Source organism: Paralichthys olivaceus, chromosome 6 (genome assembly GCF_024713975.1).
Source record: "Paralichthys olivaceus isolate ysfri-2021 chromosome 6, ASM2471397v2, whole genome shotgun sequence".
Lineage (NCBI taxonomy): Eukaryota > Metazoa > Chordata > Actinopteri > Pleuronectiformes > Paralichthyidae > Paralichthys > Paralichthys olivaceus.
Genome location: NC_091098.1, coordinates 7,656,491 through 7,671,496, shown reverse-complemented (window position 1 = coordinate 7,671,496; position 15,006 = coordinate 7,656,491). Strand labels below are relative to the sequence as shown.

Below are 15,006 nucleotides of genomic sequence, written 5' to 3'. Positions count from 1 at the left end.
CTGGAGTTCTCGTTGTTTATCCTTCAAACAGATTGACGGGAAGGTAGAACTTCATGAACCCGTTTAAAGTAACGACCCGTAACATAAAGCTAACACACTCACAATGAATTTCACTTTACAATACCTCACCTGGCATTCAGTTGGTTGAGGAAGTTTGACAGACTTGAAATCTGAGCACAAGCAGGGTATATTTGAGTGCAAGCACAGGGTTATTGCTCTAAAACCAAAAGACCACATTATTGAATAAAGAAAGGGAAAAAACAAAATAAAGGAGCTGACTTGATTTTTTGATTATTTTAAATATAGTCCAAAAATTATAAATGTCCTCTCCTTCTCTGACTCATCCATCTCTCTGCCACCCTTCAAGTCTCAGCAGGTCCTTACTACAATCCATCTTTTCCATCCCAGTGGCTAAAGAGAGAATACACTCCGTAGTGTCTGTGTCCCAACCCAGTTCCCTGCTCTTCCAGAGCCGCAGGAGCAGCTCCCCGTGGGGCCTGAATTCTCAGATCTATTTATATGACCTTTGAGCATGAGACTAATGTACCCCATTACCAGCGGTCATTCATTATTCAGTGGCCGCTCACCTGCAGCTAAATGGATGATATAATTAGATAGGGGTGCGAGGGGAGATTTCGTTGAGTCAGTGGAAATCTGTTTTTTTTATTGCTCTCGCAGTGCCACATGTTTATCTTTTTAATGATGTTGTCAATCATAGCTTGAGTGGTAAATGCTCATCAGAGAAAATTTTAATGTCAAATTGCAGAACATCTTTATGATTTAATTACGCTCATTTTCAATTCCTATATTTACCACTGAGGTCCATGTTTACCATCTGTGGTTTTAGTCACAGTGTGAGATCACGAAAAACAAAAAGCAGTGAACCATAAATTATTATAAATTATATTATGGTTCTTTCATTTAATTTTTTAATTTTAATTAGATGATCAATTTTGAGTATTTCCCAAAACCCCAAAGACCATTTGAATACTAAAAAGAATAATAGCTCACTCTGCTCCATAATTAAGTCTTTTAATATTATTCATTATGACCTCTCTCCCCTTTAAAAACTGAATTGCTTCATTCATTCTTTTTTTTTTACCTTGCAGCGGACTACCACAGCAACAACTATACAGTGACGAACGGCTGGAAAATCCACAACACTGCGAAAAACAAGTGGTTTGTCTGCATGGCCAAAAATGCAGAGGACAAGAAGAAGTGGCTGGATGCCATCTTGAGGGAACGGGAGCAGAGAGAGAGTGAGTAACTTTTCTTTAAAGGCCATTTTACGGCACTTCTAGTTTATGGAAGTTAAAGCAGAAATCAGAGACGATGTCTTTGTACTTGAGTGTCCCGCTCGCAGAACTCAGTTGTTTTTCAGTCGTGCATAGAAATATATTTCGCCATCAACCATGTTTTACAGGAAAACTGTTTGCATGGGTTGTGGTAGTACTGATGCAGCTTTCTTTGCAAACTGCAGTAATTGAGCTGCAACAATTAAAGACCTGCTGCCAGACGCAGTCCACAGAACCTCAAAAAGGAGCATCATTTGTGCTTGCTTTTGTCGTGAACGCCCCTGTTGTTGTGATTGACAGCGTCACACATTGTTGACCTCCAAGATCTTCACATTTTATTCTGTCTTGGTTGTTTCAGCTGCACATGATACTGAGATGTCTCTGTCCTTCCATTCCTCTCTATCCTGCTGGTTCTGGTCTTTTCATTCCTTGTAGTCGTGCAGTTGTGCTGTGTTTCCTTCTCTTGAACTCGTTGTATGTTGCCCTACATGTTGGTGCCACCTTAGATTCACAAACCATCAGCCCTCCCTCTGCTGGCACACAGTAATGACTGTGGATGTGCTTATGACCTGGATACAGCGTTTGTGCCCTACAGTTATGTCCCACCTTGAACGAGCTGCCTGCTTTTGTTTTGTAAATGGAGGCTTAGGTGACACGACGTTTACAGTTGGCCTGGGTCACCCGTGCAATAAGCAGAGGATGCTATCTGCTCTTCACATTCAAGGAATCAGTACAGTGGAGATATTTTGACTAATTAAAGCTCTGCGTGGCAAGTAAATCAACTGTCTCATTCACAAACAGCAGATGTGCTAAAAACAGCATCTTGGTCTCACGCTTAAAATAGAAATGTCAGAGCAAGTGAAGTGCAGTTACATAAGACACCTTTAATTAATCTGCATCTATTTTTACTCTGATAAAAGTTTTTGTCATCGACATTAAACACAGCTGTATCCATTTCAGTATGTCTTGCAGAATGTGGATCGTCTTTTTAATGTGCATGGATCAAACATTCAAGTCTCATCCAAGTGTCCACTAAGAGATTTACTTTAAAAGCCTTGATGGTGAATAAAAGCCTGAGCACCACTAATGTAAGATTAGTAATGCAAACTGATATTCTTGTTGCTCCCTAAATTGTTTTCTCTGCATCGTGGGACTTCCCTCTTTTGCCTTCAAATCTGTCCCCACCTGTTCAACACCGGCCATCTGTCTTTGTTGCGTCCTGTGCATTAAATGGTGTGAAAGGCTTTAACCAGATTTGGTGGCGGTGCACAACAGGTCACCTGATAGCATTGATGGCTTCAAATCAAATCTCTATTAAAAATTATTTGTCTGATTATTTCCATGTGCTAATTGGTTTAGCTGAGCACTTCTGCAGTTTACAGCCATCATGTAAACCATGTTGTACTGTTGTAAATTAGCCATACTGATTTAGATCTTGTTTAAATAAGCATTCGACAGCAGACCCATCGATGAAAGGGTTTCAGAGTACAAGTAAGTATGAAGGAGGGTGCTACAGCTTGCGGTGTTAAGTTTCAACCTGGCGGAAATCGACCTGAGGCTAACAGATGCCAGATCAGTCACAGTGCCCAATTTCCCCACACTCTCACTTTCTATTCCCCGCTCACCAGTTTGCTCTGTGCTTCCCTCTCTCTCAGCCTCTCTCCTCTAGTCTAGACAGCTACATTATGACATTTGAATGCAATAAATCCTGGCAATGTTTTTTTTTTACCTCTTCATGAATTATCGCTTTGACCTTTTCTATGTAATGCTGTTGTTCTTCCCTGTCTCATACATGCGTCTCGCCTCAACCCTCCCAATAGGCTTTGATTGTTCAACAACTGCCAGCTGGAGGTGTTCCGTCTGATCATTGTTTTCATGGAAGTGCAGGGAAAATGCGTGGGTGGGTCAGATAATGCATCGGGGCATTAGCTCATGCCAGTGAGGGAGCGCAAGCAGGAAGACAAGGAGCAGCTCAAGACAAACTCTGACAGCTGGAGCAGAAGCTGAGGGGCCTCGGAGCTGGACAGGCCCCGTCTGTTGTTCAATGACACTCATTGTTTAAGTGTACTCCAGCTGCTGTCAAATGCAATATAACCCCACCTCCATCACAGGCTGCCAGCACGGAATGCCAATGTCTCAATGGGAAAATTGGATTCCAGTGTTGGCCATTTAACTTTTTTCACATTGTTTGTCCCACCCCGCTCCCTCTTAATCAGTCAGACCCCAGCCCAACATTTGCCACTCAACCTTTTTACCTTCTATATAATGATAAATTAATTGTTCCCAGATGCTGCAGATATATGAGATGTACTTTTTCAAGCACGCTGTAGCTCGTAAATGAGAAAAGTTTACAGTCAATTGTAGAAGCTTAATGTGCCTCTCGGCCGAGTTAAGCAGCTTTGGGAATCGCGGTGCAGCAGAGTTGAGTTGCCCGAGTCAGAAAGTGTCACGGTGCAATTCAGAAGTTCATCAATCTCGGCAATGAGGTTAAGCAGCTCAAACAGTGTGCTCACTGGAGAAGTTTTATTGGGTAGCAGGGCCTTACAATAGGCCCTCACATGGTCTGCTTTACCACAGAGGAATAACAGTTCACCAAACAGCACAGGAACAAGATCAAGATAACTATACCCTCCTGAACTTTACCCACTCTAAAGACAACTTGTCTAGAGGAGATTAACATCTGGGATTGTTTCAGAGGATGGGGGGGGGGGGGCCCTAGCACCCATGCTCTGATCCTGGCTTCATTCCATATGCACAATACCAGAAAACAACCAGGCCGTCCAGGCAAAGGCCTGTTTGTCTCTTCTAACAGCACCATGACAGCTTTTGGCTTTTGGATTTAATATGTGTAGATATCAACAGAAAGGAAGTTGAAATTAGTGTTCTGTTATGGGCGAGGTGTATTTTTCTTGGCACTGTGATAGAGCCACTTTAATGGACTGAGATTTTGTTTACTCCTTTATTTCCGTTCATTTGTCTTTTGTCTCTCAAACTCAAAAGATGTTCACCCTGTCGAGGGTTAACTGCATAAAATATAACAAATGTTCTTGAATAAGATTTTTCTGTCTCTGTTATCTGCAGGTCTCAAACTGGGCATGGAACGGGATGCCTATGTGATGATTGCAGAGAAGGGGGAGAAGCTCTACCACATGATGATGACCAAGAGCCGGCACCTGATAAAGGATCGACGCAGGAAGCTCAGCATTGTGCCCAAGTGCTTCATGGGGAAGTGAGTTTCTTTGCCGCTGCAGTGTCTGGTTTCCCCAGGTTCCATGAATGTGACTGCAATGCTACGCTGTTCACAAGGGAATCTTTACAAATTGTTGTTACATAAGATCAGCAGGATTTCAAAAGAGCTGGTATCCAGCTTCCCGAGTCCTGGCAAAATGCCTAAACTGTTTTATCCTCTTGCCTGTAATGAGTCCCCTCCACCTCATAGTCTCCTCTCATGAGTTATAGTAAGGGCCAATCTTCTCCACACATACACACTGCCATCCATACTCTCATTACCAGAGGACCTTTAACTAAAGCTCTGCAACAAGCCATTCGCCTCTCTGTCCCCCTGATGTTTCAGTGCAGTGAATATTCAATGAGAGACCTGCTTAAGTTTCCCTCAGTATCTCTACATACCCACCAGCATTTGCGAGATCAATTAAATTAAATTAAATTAAATCTGTTTGGCACCACCTCGGGGTAACACAAAATTAACTGGACAAGAATGTAATGGGGGACTGAGGACTGGTCCTGCAAAAAGTAATTGTGTTAAACACCACTGACATGACCTCTCCCTATATTTTAATTTATTAGGTAAATCTTGCGTATTAGAACCCTTACCAACAGGTAAATGACAACTAGAATGAACATCATTTTATATTTATTTATTAACTGTGAAAACAGTCAAAATGTCTCACTATGTTATAGAAATTTCTTGGATCCACTTTCACTCTGATCTGTGCCAAATTTAAAAGGGTTCTGTCTTGGCCCATGTCCCATCGTCTCACAGAGTGTCATGGAAATCTCTTCAGTAGTGTTTGTGTAATCCTGCTGACAAACAAACAAATCAACCAGCCATCCAACAAACAAACACAACCTTGTTGGCGAACGTAGTAATGACACATTGACTAGTGTCACATCAGCCAAACCACCAAGAAGAGATTTTAATTAATTCCTCAAAAATCTAATGGTGATACGAGATCCATCCTTGTCCATGTGGTTTTCTCTGTGTCCAATTAAATTGGTTAGATCGTCTGGATCCTGAGATCTTTCAAGTAATTACATTCTGCCATTGTGTGTGTGTCAGAGCGTACTTTATTAAGAACAGTTCATTATAACTGTCCTCAAAGGAATATAGTGTTTCTTCCCCCATCATCCACTTGTAGGTCAAAGTTAAGAGTCAGTGCTATGGCAGCAGCAGATGGTTCAGACTCCTGTGTTTGCCAACATGTCACCGACTCCTATCTTTGCCTCATTCATGTGCTCTCAGTCTAGTTTGTCTTCCTCTTTCACTCACTCCACTTTCGCTTCCTATTATCTCCAATTTTTCTCACTTATCGCTCAGTCATTTCCTGCCGATGAGTGCAGCCCACATTAGCTCTGCATTTGTCTTGCTGATGGAATTAGCGTCAGGCACAGTTTGAGTGCAAGTAGCATTAAGCAGAGATACTGCCTGCCGATTTGATTGTCCCCCATCGCCTTGATAGTATAATTCCATCATTTGTCTTCCATCTACATTGAAAAATGGTCTGTGTTAACAGACTTTACATTTCTTATCGGATAATTGCTCCTTTTTTGTCATGCAAGTGCACGTCTAGCATCAGTAGGAATATTTTGAGTAATGATTGATCATACAATATCTTTGTATGGCTTTGTCCTCACCAGAGATAGAATTTGGGTTCAGCTGTTCACTGACACAATTTCAGCATTAGCTTCTGCTCCACTAGCTTTTCATTGTCAAAATATTTTCTTGCCCTCTGTGGGAATATGCATTAGCTCTGCCTCAATGCCATACTATGTAATATTTCAAAACAGCCTCTGAGTTTCGATGTAAACAAAGTACTTGTGTGCCATCGATGCACACCATTGTCCCATGATGCAACACACAAAGGAAATGGAGCTGGAACAAATTCAGATAAATAGCAATGAGATCTTAGAAAACACAAGATTTAGTGTTTGGAAAAAAACATTTTGTTTTTTCTGGGTGAAATTTAGTCTCCAGTGGCACTTTAAAGTTGCAGTTTGATGTACAATGGCACACATATTGTGTAATTGTCTGTCAGTAGATGCAGTAAAGTTTGTTGATTTTCTTTTCTTTAAATTATGAAGATAACAACATTAGTGTAGTAGTACTTCATACTGTGATCACTTGGGCAGGGTGCCAGTTCAAGGTGACATAATCAACTATTTTTCAGCGACAGAAATTTGATCAACAAGCTGATAGCCCGACCAATCTATTAGCTCTGTCTTCTACAGCCAAGGATCAGTTTGTCAATTTGTCTTTTCCTCTTTACCTTGTACACACACACACACACACACACACACACACACACACACACACACACACACACACACACACACACACACACACACACACACACACACACACACACACACAGCTCATCATTATCCGGGAAACATATTTTGCTCTGCAGCATAAAAGACGATGCAGTTGCAAATGTGACCATTTACAGTATATACACATACAGGTCTGCACACCTTGCATGCCTGACATTTATGCTAAGCATTCAGAGACATGCCTTCATATGTTCACTGCATGACATATCCACACATAAAGACAGTGACGCGCACACATTCACACACATAGCTCTCTCCAGTTCACTACATTATTACCTGGGAAAGTTATTTTGCTCTGCAGCATAAAAGACGAAGCAGGGGCAAATGTAATTTCTCCTTCAAACAACAAATTTGTTCAGTGCATACTGAACAAATGTTAGACTGTGAAAAGACAGAGTTGCAGCGATTGGATTTAGGCGGTTGATCCATGAATCAAAGTTGGTGCAAAGCATATTTGAAGCTACAGATAATAGGATATACATGGAATATATCGTGAATGTGTGTTTTTGTGTGTGAATGTGTATGTGTGTGTGTGTGTGTGTGTGTGTGTTTGTATGTGTGTGTCACTGTGGTCAAAGTAGTTCATTAAAACTACATAAAGGTCTACTCAGCTTCAGAATGAATGTCACTGGTTGTGTCACATGAGCCAACAGTCTCTGCTTTAACATGTAATGTAAACTATATGCATTGCACATGCCATTGAAATCCACTTCAAGCTAAACAGCCAATACTCACTTCTGTTGGAATTGGGTCTAGCTTTCCCATAATAGCTGTACTATACATGTGTGTAGAGATCTAACAATGGTTATTAAAGTAATAAATCATGATCTTCTCAATCCTTCTATGTGGTTTCAAAAAGCAAGACATCTCTAAATATCAACAAGTCTTAGTTCATCTTTTTTACAGGAAAGGGGAAATATAACAGTGAGCTAATTAAACTTCATATTCATAATGGAAAAATAAATAAAGTGCATTAACCTGCTGTTTGGGTAATTAGAGACTTAAGCAATGTTCTGCTGTTTAAACATTTGATTTCCAATGAAGATTACCTCTTTATTTTTCCTGCTTTGTAATTTTTCAGTTTTATTAATATATGTCAATTGTTTTTCTTTCTAATATATAACCTGTATTGAATGTTTTTTGATGAAAAACAGCAACTCTCATAATGCAAATTTAACCAACTGGAATTCAAGAAAAAAACGTAGGGACTTAGTGCCACCCCCACTGAATTGTCTGCTGTATAATTCCATGCAAAAACTGCACATCGAGGAGCCCCATGTCCAAGATTGAGGCAATTAAAAATTAAAACAGTGGACAGATGATCACATTAAGAATCCATGCCTCATCATGTGCTTCTTTGTCTTGTGCCCTCAGTGAGTTTGTGTCATGGCTGATAGAGAGCGGAGAGATCAGTAAACCTGACGAAGGGGTCAACCTGGGACAAGCTTTGCTGGAAAACGGTATCATCCACCATGGTGAGACCAAACAAAACCTGTTATTTCTCTCTACCTCTCTCTCCCCTTTATATTCTCTTTTTTTCTTAAAACCACTGTCGTCCTCTATTGGTTTGTGGTTTTCCTCGTATTTGATGCTCTTTATATTTCCCCGTCATGTTTTTATTATGATCGAACTTTGTTTTGTCACCTCATCCTGTTTCTTGGCTTGTTCTTTCCTGCTCGCTGGTTCACAGTCTTCTATAATAATTTGACTCACTCATTCGTGTTTATGTGAATGTGTCCCTCACTTCCTGTTTGACCTCCCATATTATTTTTCCTTCCCAGAGTTTATCTGGAGTGTGACAGTCACTGTCCCGTTAACCTGAATTATAAACTGAGAAATGACACACATGCGCACATTAACACACGCATACACAAACAGCTATAAATAATGTATGTGTACACTTGTCCAGAGAGTTACTGAAGGGGCTCTTGTACATAGCAAGTGTAAACCAGTCACCATTTATGACCCACTGCTTCCACTTGCTGAGCTCCAACGTTCATATTCCTTAATTCCTGTGGAAAATCCCCCGAAATCCTCGCTCACAGGAGCCTGAACCGCAGAGAGATACAGTGATGATACAGGACTCTGTGGGATAACAGTGGGACATTGTGAGCAAACTGGAGAGGCTCGTGCCCTGCAGGCAAGGTGCACAGGAGGTATCACCACTTAGTGGGAAAAAAAGTCAGACAGAGCAGTTATCTGTCAGTCGACCACTACTGAGTTGTGCTGTAGTTTTGTAAAGAGACACACAACGATAGGCAGTCAACCACGTGCATTTTATCATACAAAATACAAACTTTGTTCAAATAGCTGTGCATGTTTGAGCCTGTAAACACACCAGTTCATACTTGAATGTTTGCAGTTTTGATGTCTCACATTATTTCATCCATCATTCTCGTCTGCTTCAAATTCCACATTTGACGATTTACAGCGGTGGATTTCGTGGTGCGTTCTTTTGGTTTTTACGAGGGTTTTTTAAGTCTAGACTGAGAAAAACAGCAGCTTGTTTGAGCCCATGCCAACTTGTTGTGGTGAAACCAAACTGCCTCTGTTTGGCAGATTTCACTCAGTGTGCCTGTGTGTTTGTCTGTTTTGGATTGATTATGAGTGCGTAACTTGTTGTGGATGTTTCTGGGTTTATTAATGCTGGTTTTATGAGGATTGGCAGTAGTCTGCTGTGTTAAGTATTTGAATGTCATGGCTTGCCTAACGCCAACAATAATAACATGTGTACTTACCCCAATAACTTCAGCAAATGAAATACCTACGTGATTGCGTCAATTTCTTACACTCCCTTTTGTAAAATGTATTTCACTTAGTACAAGGATGATTCAACTTCTTACGAAAATGAATCCTGCGTCATTTCAATGGCTTGTGCGTGTGTTATCTCTTAGGAAATCTGAAGAAAGAAAAAGAGAAATGAGTGATTGTACTTTGCTCAGATACCCCATAGTCACACTTTTTGGATTATTAACCCTTTATCCCCAAAATATTTGGGAGTCCAACGGAGGTGACGCTTTCTCTCTTGACATTTCAGTGTCGGACAAGCACCAGTTCAAGAACGAGCAGGTGTTGTACCGCTTCCGCTACGATGATGGCACCTACAAGGCACGCAGTGAGATGGAGGACATCATGTCTAAGGTAACTGTATTGATAAGACATGTATAAAATAAAGAATGCATCGGACTGACGGAAAATTTTATATTAGAGGGATTAAAAGAGATGTCATAAGCAAATACAAATGCTGGGGTGAAAATGTCACATTTGTGTCACGTATTAAGGTGTTAGTTACTCTACTAATGAGACTTTAAAGGTTGAATAATAAAAAATAACATTAAAAGACTTTTACTTAAAGACTTGATGATGGTTATGACTTTAACAACACAACTGTGCTGACAGGGCATAGTTTCACTGGATAATAAAACGTTTTCCTACTTTATGCATTTGTTCAACATGTACATTTTTATTGTAAGTTCACATAAGCATACACATCAGTGGGTGCTCTTTAATAATTTATGCAAATCGTTTGACGGTTTATGTACATGTTCAAATTCAATCCCTGTAGGAACTAAATCCCTCCTCAAAGAAAATTGAATCAGAAACTTAATTCCAAAAAATGGCACAATGGTTAAAAATAAATATAAGGTGGTTGCGTCGGCTTACATCTGTTCTCAGTCCCTGTTTCGTGAAATTAAATCTCTTGTCCTAGGGCCATGCTTGTACTTGTTTACTTAAGGTGTGTATGTTCTATGACTCAGAGGCTCATTTTTTTCCCTCTGGTTTTAGGGCGTCAGGCTGTATTGCCGCCTTCACAGCCTCCACACGCCTGTCATCAAGTAAGTACCTGCCCTCCTCCCTCCTCATATGGTAATGTCCCTGCGATCCAGGTGCATTGATGCATATTCATGAAGGGTTCACATCACCTTTTCTGTAATGACTGAACAAAGAGTAGTGCTGCCAAGGATGGCAAACCAATCAAACCTCTTTCCCTCCAACTTGGACACCGTGCCGCACTCGTGCTGCTACGGGTTGATGTATTCAGGATTCAGCTCAGCTAGAGGTTTGTCTTTAAGGATTAAGAATAGTCATTTATTTTAAGCTTTTATCTCTATAGTGTTGTTGGTTTGTTGGATATACATAAGTACATTTTTATATTTACCTGACTTAGGCGGGAGACCAAATAATAATGCCACATTTTTTTAAAATCCATCTATCAATTTTTATTTCTTCTTCAAGCTCTCTCCCACTTTTATAAACGTAAACACACACAGACCTTCTTTGACTTTCTTGCGTACATATGCAGTTCACATGCTGAGAAATATAAACACTACAGTGTAGAGTATATACACACACAGAAATTCCCATCATCACCTGAATGTAACAATGAATGTACAAACGTAGCACTCCAGCACTCCTTAGTTGTTCCTTTAAACAAACAATAAAATAAAAGGTATTATAACTCCAAACCCAAAACTAGAAGGCACTCAGTGTAGAGTACATACCTCCACCAAGCCTCAACAGTCACCTTAAATTCAATGAAACTGCACCTAATTTAAAAAGCCCTTTCTCACAATGGTAAAGATAAAACTGCACACCACATTTGAATGGGTTCTTCCCTGACCAATACCACATCCTTCCACATTCCATGGTAATCTGTCCTTTAGTTTTTTTTGCAGTGCTGCTATCTAACAGTCACAAAAGCGTGCCAACATACCCTCCTTGGTGGAGGCATGGTTAAAACTTGTGTTAACTTGAAACCACCAAATTAGTCCACTGAAGTTATTTCACTGCTCAAATGTTTTCCATTGGACAGTTTAAGTCAGAATTGAAGTACAGATTTAGCGCAGGAGACACTCATTGTCTCCCTCTTACTCTGCCTCAAACACACACACACACACACACACACTCACGCACACACACACACACACACACACACTGTCTCTTTCCTCTGCAGCCCCTTCCCTCATCATGTGCCCCCTCCACCTCTCTATCTGTCCCTCCATCGCTCACCCGCTGATTGAAGTGCCCGGGGTTCGCCATCGGTGCAAACAAAGAGCTTTTAGTCAGGGGACAAATCCTATTAACATACAAAGGCAATCCCTCTGCCTGCTATTCTGTTATTATGTAATACAGCCTGGCTTTTTTATATTCATCACTAAACTGGCTTTGTAAGTAGCATCCATTAATTATAACATTAAAGTGATGGATGTGCTGCATTTTATGAATCATAAATAATCATGTGCCTCTGTTTAACTAAACTTTGTTGAGTGGCAGCCGCTTTAATAACATTAAAAATCAATGAAGATTAATAATATGATATAATAGATATAAATCATGTAAAACCAGTTTATTTAAATGTCACATATGTCATTCAGGAAAGCTGCTGCTGATACAGAAAATAAATGATGTGCAGAGGAAGTTTGTTTTTCACATTTTAAGGCCTTTTTTTTTCTGCAAGACTGACAGTGAATAAGGATTTTGTTCTGAAAGTGGCCGTTTAGAGTTTATAGGTGGTCCAGATACAGCCCGTGATTTGGTCACAATACTGGGACGTTCAGTCAAATAGAAGATTCTGTTCAGTTTTTTCGGATGTCATACGCCCACTGAGTCACACGAGCAACCGCACATCCTCTGTAGAGTTTCCTCTTTCACGTGTTTGCATGTTGAACGAGCCGATCGGCCGTGGATTGTCTGTGTGAGAGTGTAGAGTGTTGTTGTGGCAGGATGTAAAAAAAACCTGCAGAATAACTGCAGGTTTTTTTTATGGTTTTTATGTTTTTTTTGTGCTGTCCCAAAAATATATGAATTATGACACTGATGTTGTTTATGGTTTTCACTAACTCTAAATAGAGACAATGTTCTCAGATAAAACTAAAGGAGTTGTTTCAATAGTCTGCAAGTAAGCCCTATGAGACAAATTGTTATTTTTGAATATGGGTTATACAAATAAAATATGATTAATTGATTGATGCTGACTGTGAAGTGTTATTTTTTCATGTTGTCTGTATTGTAATTTAAAAGTTTATTTTGTTTTGCTTCTCTAGGGACAGAGATCACCATCTGAAAACCTTCAAATCTGTGGTGCCCGCGAGCAAACTGGTGGACTGGCTTCTCTCACAGGTAAAATCAGTCTCTCTTATATTTCCATTCAATCCAAACAAGACTGAATGCTAAACAATTGTCATCACTGCAATTACGTGTCTTTTTGTTGTGTCCATACCTATTCACTGCACGTGAAACCATCGAATCATGAGTTTATCAAATTATTGTTAAATATTGTTAAATGCATGAAATAATCAATGGGTTTGTCACATTATTTAGCAGAACAATTTCTGGACATTTCTCACCATTCACTGACTTTTAAGAGCACAGTTGAGGACTGTTGCAACTGCACTTTTGAGTTTCCCACAAAATCATTTGAATTATAAATTTTATACATGCAAAAAATGACACACTAGAGGAAAGAAGATAGACAAAGCATAATATGTGCATATTTTCCGCTATCTTTCTTTTTTAGGTGCAACAAAGGGAAAGCTTGCAGTAACACAGTAGCTCCCATTTGAATGTATCGTTTACTCAAATCGTTTTTACACATACAGAACCAGTCTTCTAATCCCTCAATGTCTTTTTTCAATGCATATTTATTAACACATGCTGCTTCACAAATCACCATCTTCACACCAACAAATACACAAAGTCGACCCAGCTGTGCTGTGGCCTGCTGAGTATGAGAAGGTGTAAACAGGCATCGGAACTGACCGACTCTGTGCGTCATTGATTTGGTTTCCCAGGGAGACTGCTCGACCCGAGAGGACGCTGTGACGCTGGGCGTGGGGCTCTGCAACAATGGCTTCATGCACCACGGTCAGTTCAATTCTCTCTCACACATGCATAGATGGAGGATGGATAAACACACATACACAGCAGAGCTTTTTACTTCAGTTTAGTTTGAGGACGAGCAGTTGTACTTTGACTTGATAAATACATGGTGCAGTGATGTCTTTTTATTATTTACAGTGTTCGTCTTTGCCACAGTTATGATTTAAATTTCATTAATCCTACTGTGATGTGTTCACTCTCCCTCTTGACCCATTTATCCTCTTTTCTGTGCTGCTCATTACCTTGAAATGCATGTTGTCCTTCATTGGCCCCACAGTCACTCTTTCTCCACCACAAAAACATCAGCCTCTCCTACTTTATAATGTCATACGTTAAAAAGGGAGCATTGTAAATTAGCACATCCAGTGTAGCCAAGTTGGTAACCTCACTGACCACATCGCAGAGGAGTGGCTTTGGTTCAAGCCCTGCATGTTGAACGTAAACAGCATTAGCAGTGTACCTTAACCAGATCTATTTGGCTTTGCTACACAGCCGTCTGGGTCAGTCCGCTGAACTGTGACCAGGGCTGTAGTCGGGGGTAAACGCACATAAACGCTGTTTACATACCTTTTAAATACAAAATAGCATTTATGCACCTTTTTATGGTGGTTTACTTACTTGTTATTATATTATATATTTTTACCACTACAGCCCTGAGTGAACCCTGACTGGTTCAGGCCTAAAATTGAATTTCTCATCCTCATTGGCCAAGTAATGTGTAACTAATTGTACGGAGTAGTTAGTGTTGGATGACTGAAGATGTACCATTGACGCTGTCTTATGCACATAGTGATCTATGATGAAGGTTGCAGTTCTCTGATTGAGCAAATCTAGAGAGAGATACAGTATATTATATACATTTTAATTTTTTAATGGGGGTGATATGGATCCTCCTGAAATATACTGGAGATACTACCATGAAGTGATGTTATGTAAATGAAAATGCATAGCAGTATGAACAAGTGATAAATTGGATACCGAGATTCAAAATTAAAACCTTGAAGTGCACATGATTAAAAACTTGTAAAATCTTCTGTAGAACCTGTTATTTTAATCATGTTTGTCCATCGTTCCTCTTTAACACCCAAATTAGCAGGTATAGACAATTTTTATAGATGCTGGTAAACCTGCTAAAAATGTGATGCGCTCCTTTCCCATTGCCAGTAGAGCAGTTTGTCTCTAATGTTTAATGTCATGAATGCTCCCAAAAAATGAAGCGCTCTCTCACCCACTGTCTTGCCAAATTAGCGCATTCAATCGG

At 40.1% G+C, this 15,006-nt stretch overlaps 1 protein-coding gene across 4 annotated transcripts in view; it reads left to right on the top strand.

The window, feature by feature from the left end:
* Positions 1-15,006, top strand: part of prex1 (phosphatidylinositol-3,4,5-trisphosphate-dependent Rac exchange factor 1) — an 85,210-nt gene that overhangs the window by 36,385 nt on the left and 33,819 nt on the right. For all 4 annotated transcript variants that reach the window (XM_020089345.2, XM_069526068.1, XM_069526070.1 and 1 more), the window contains 7 exons: positions 1,110-1,259; positions 4,377-4,524; positions 8,241-8,341; positions 9,904-10,007; positions 10,653-10,702; positions 12,911-12,986; positions 13,658-13,730. In XM_020089345.2, coding sequence (XP_019944904.2) covers positions 1,110-1,259; positions 4,377-4,524; positions 8,241-8,341; positions 9,904-10,007; positions 10,653-10,702; positions 12,911-12,986; positions 13,658-13,730 — 702 coding nt within the window. The remainder of the gene's footprint in view (positions 1-1,109; positions 1,260-4,376; positions 4,525-8,240; positions 8,342-9,903; positions 10,008-10,652; positions 10,703-12,910; positions 12,987-13,657; positions 13,731-15,006) is intronic.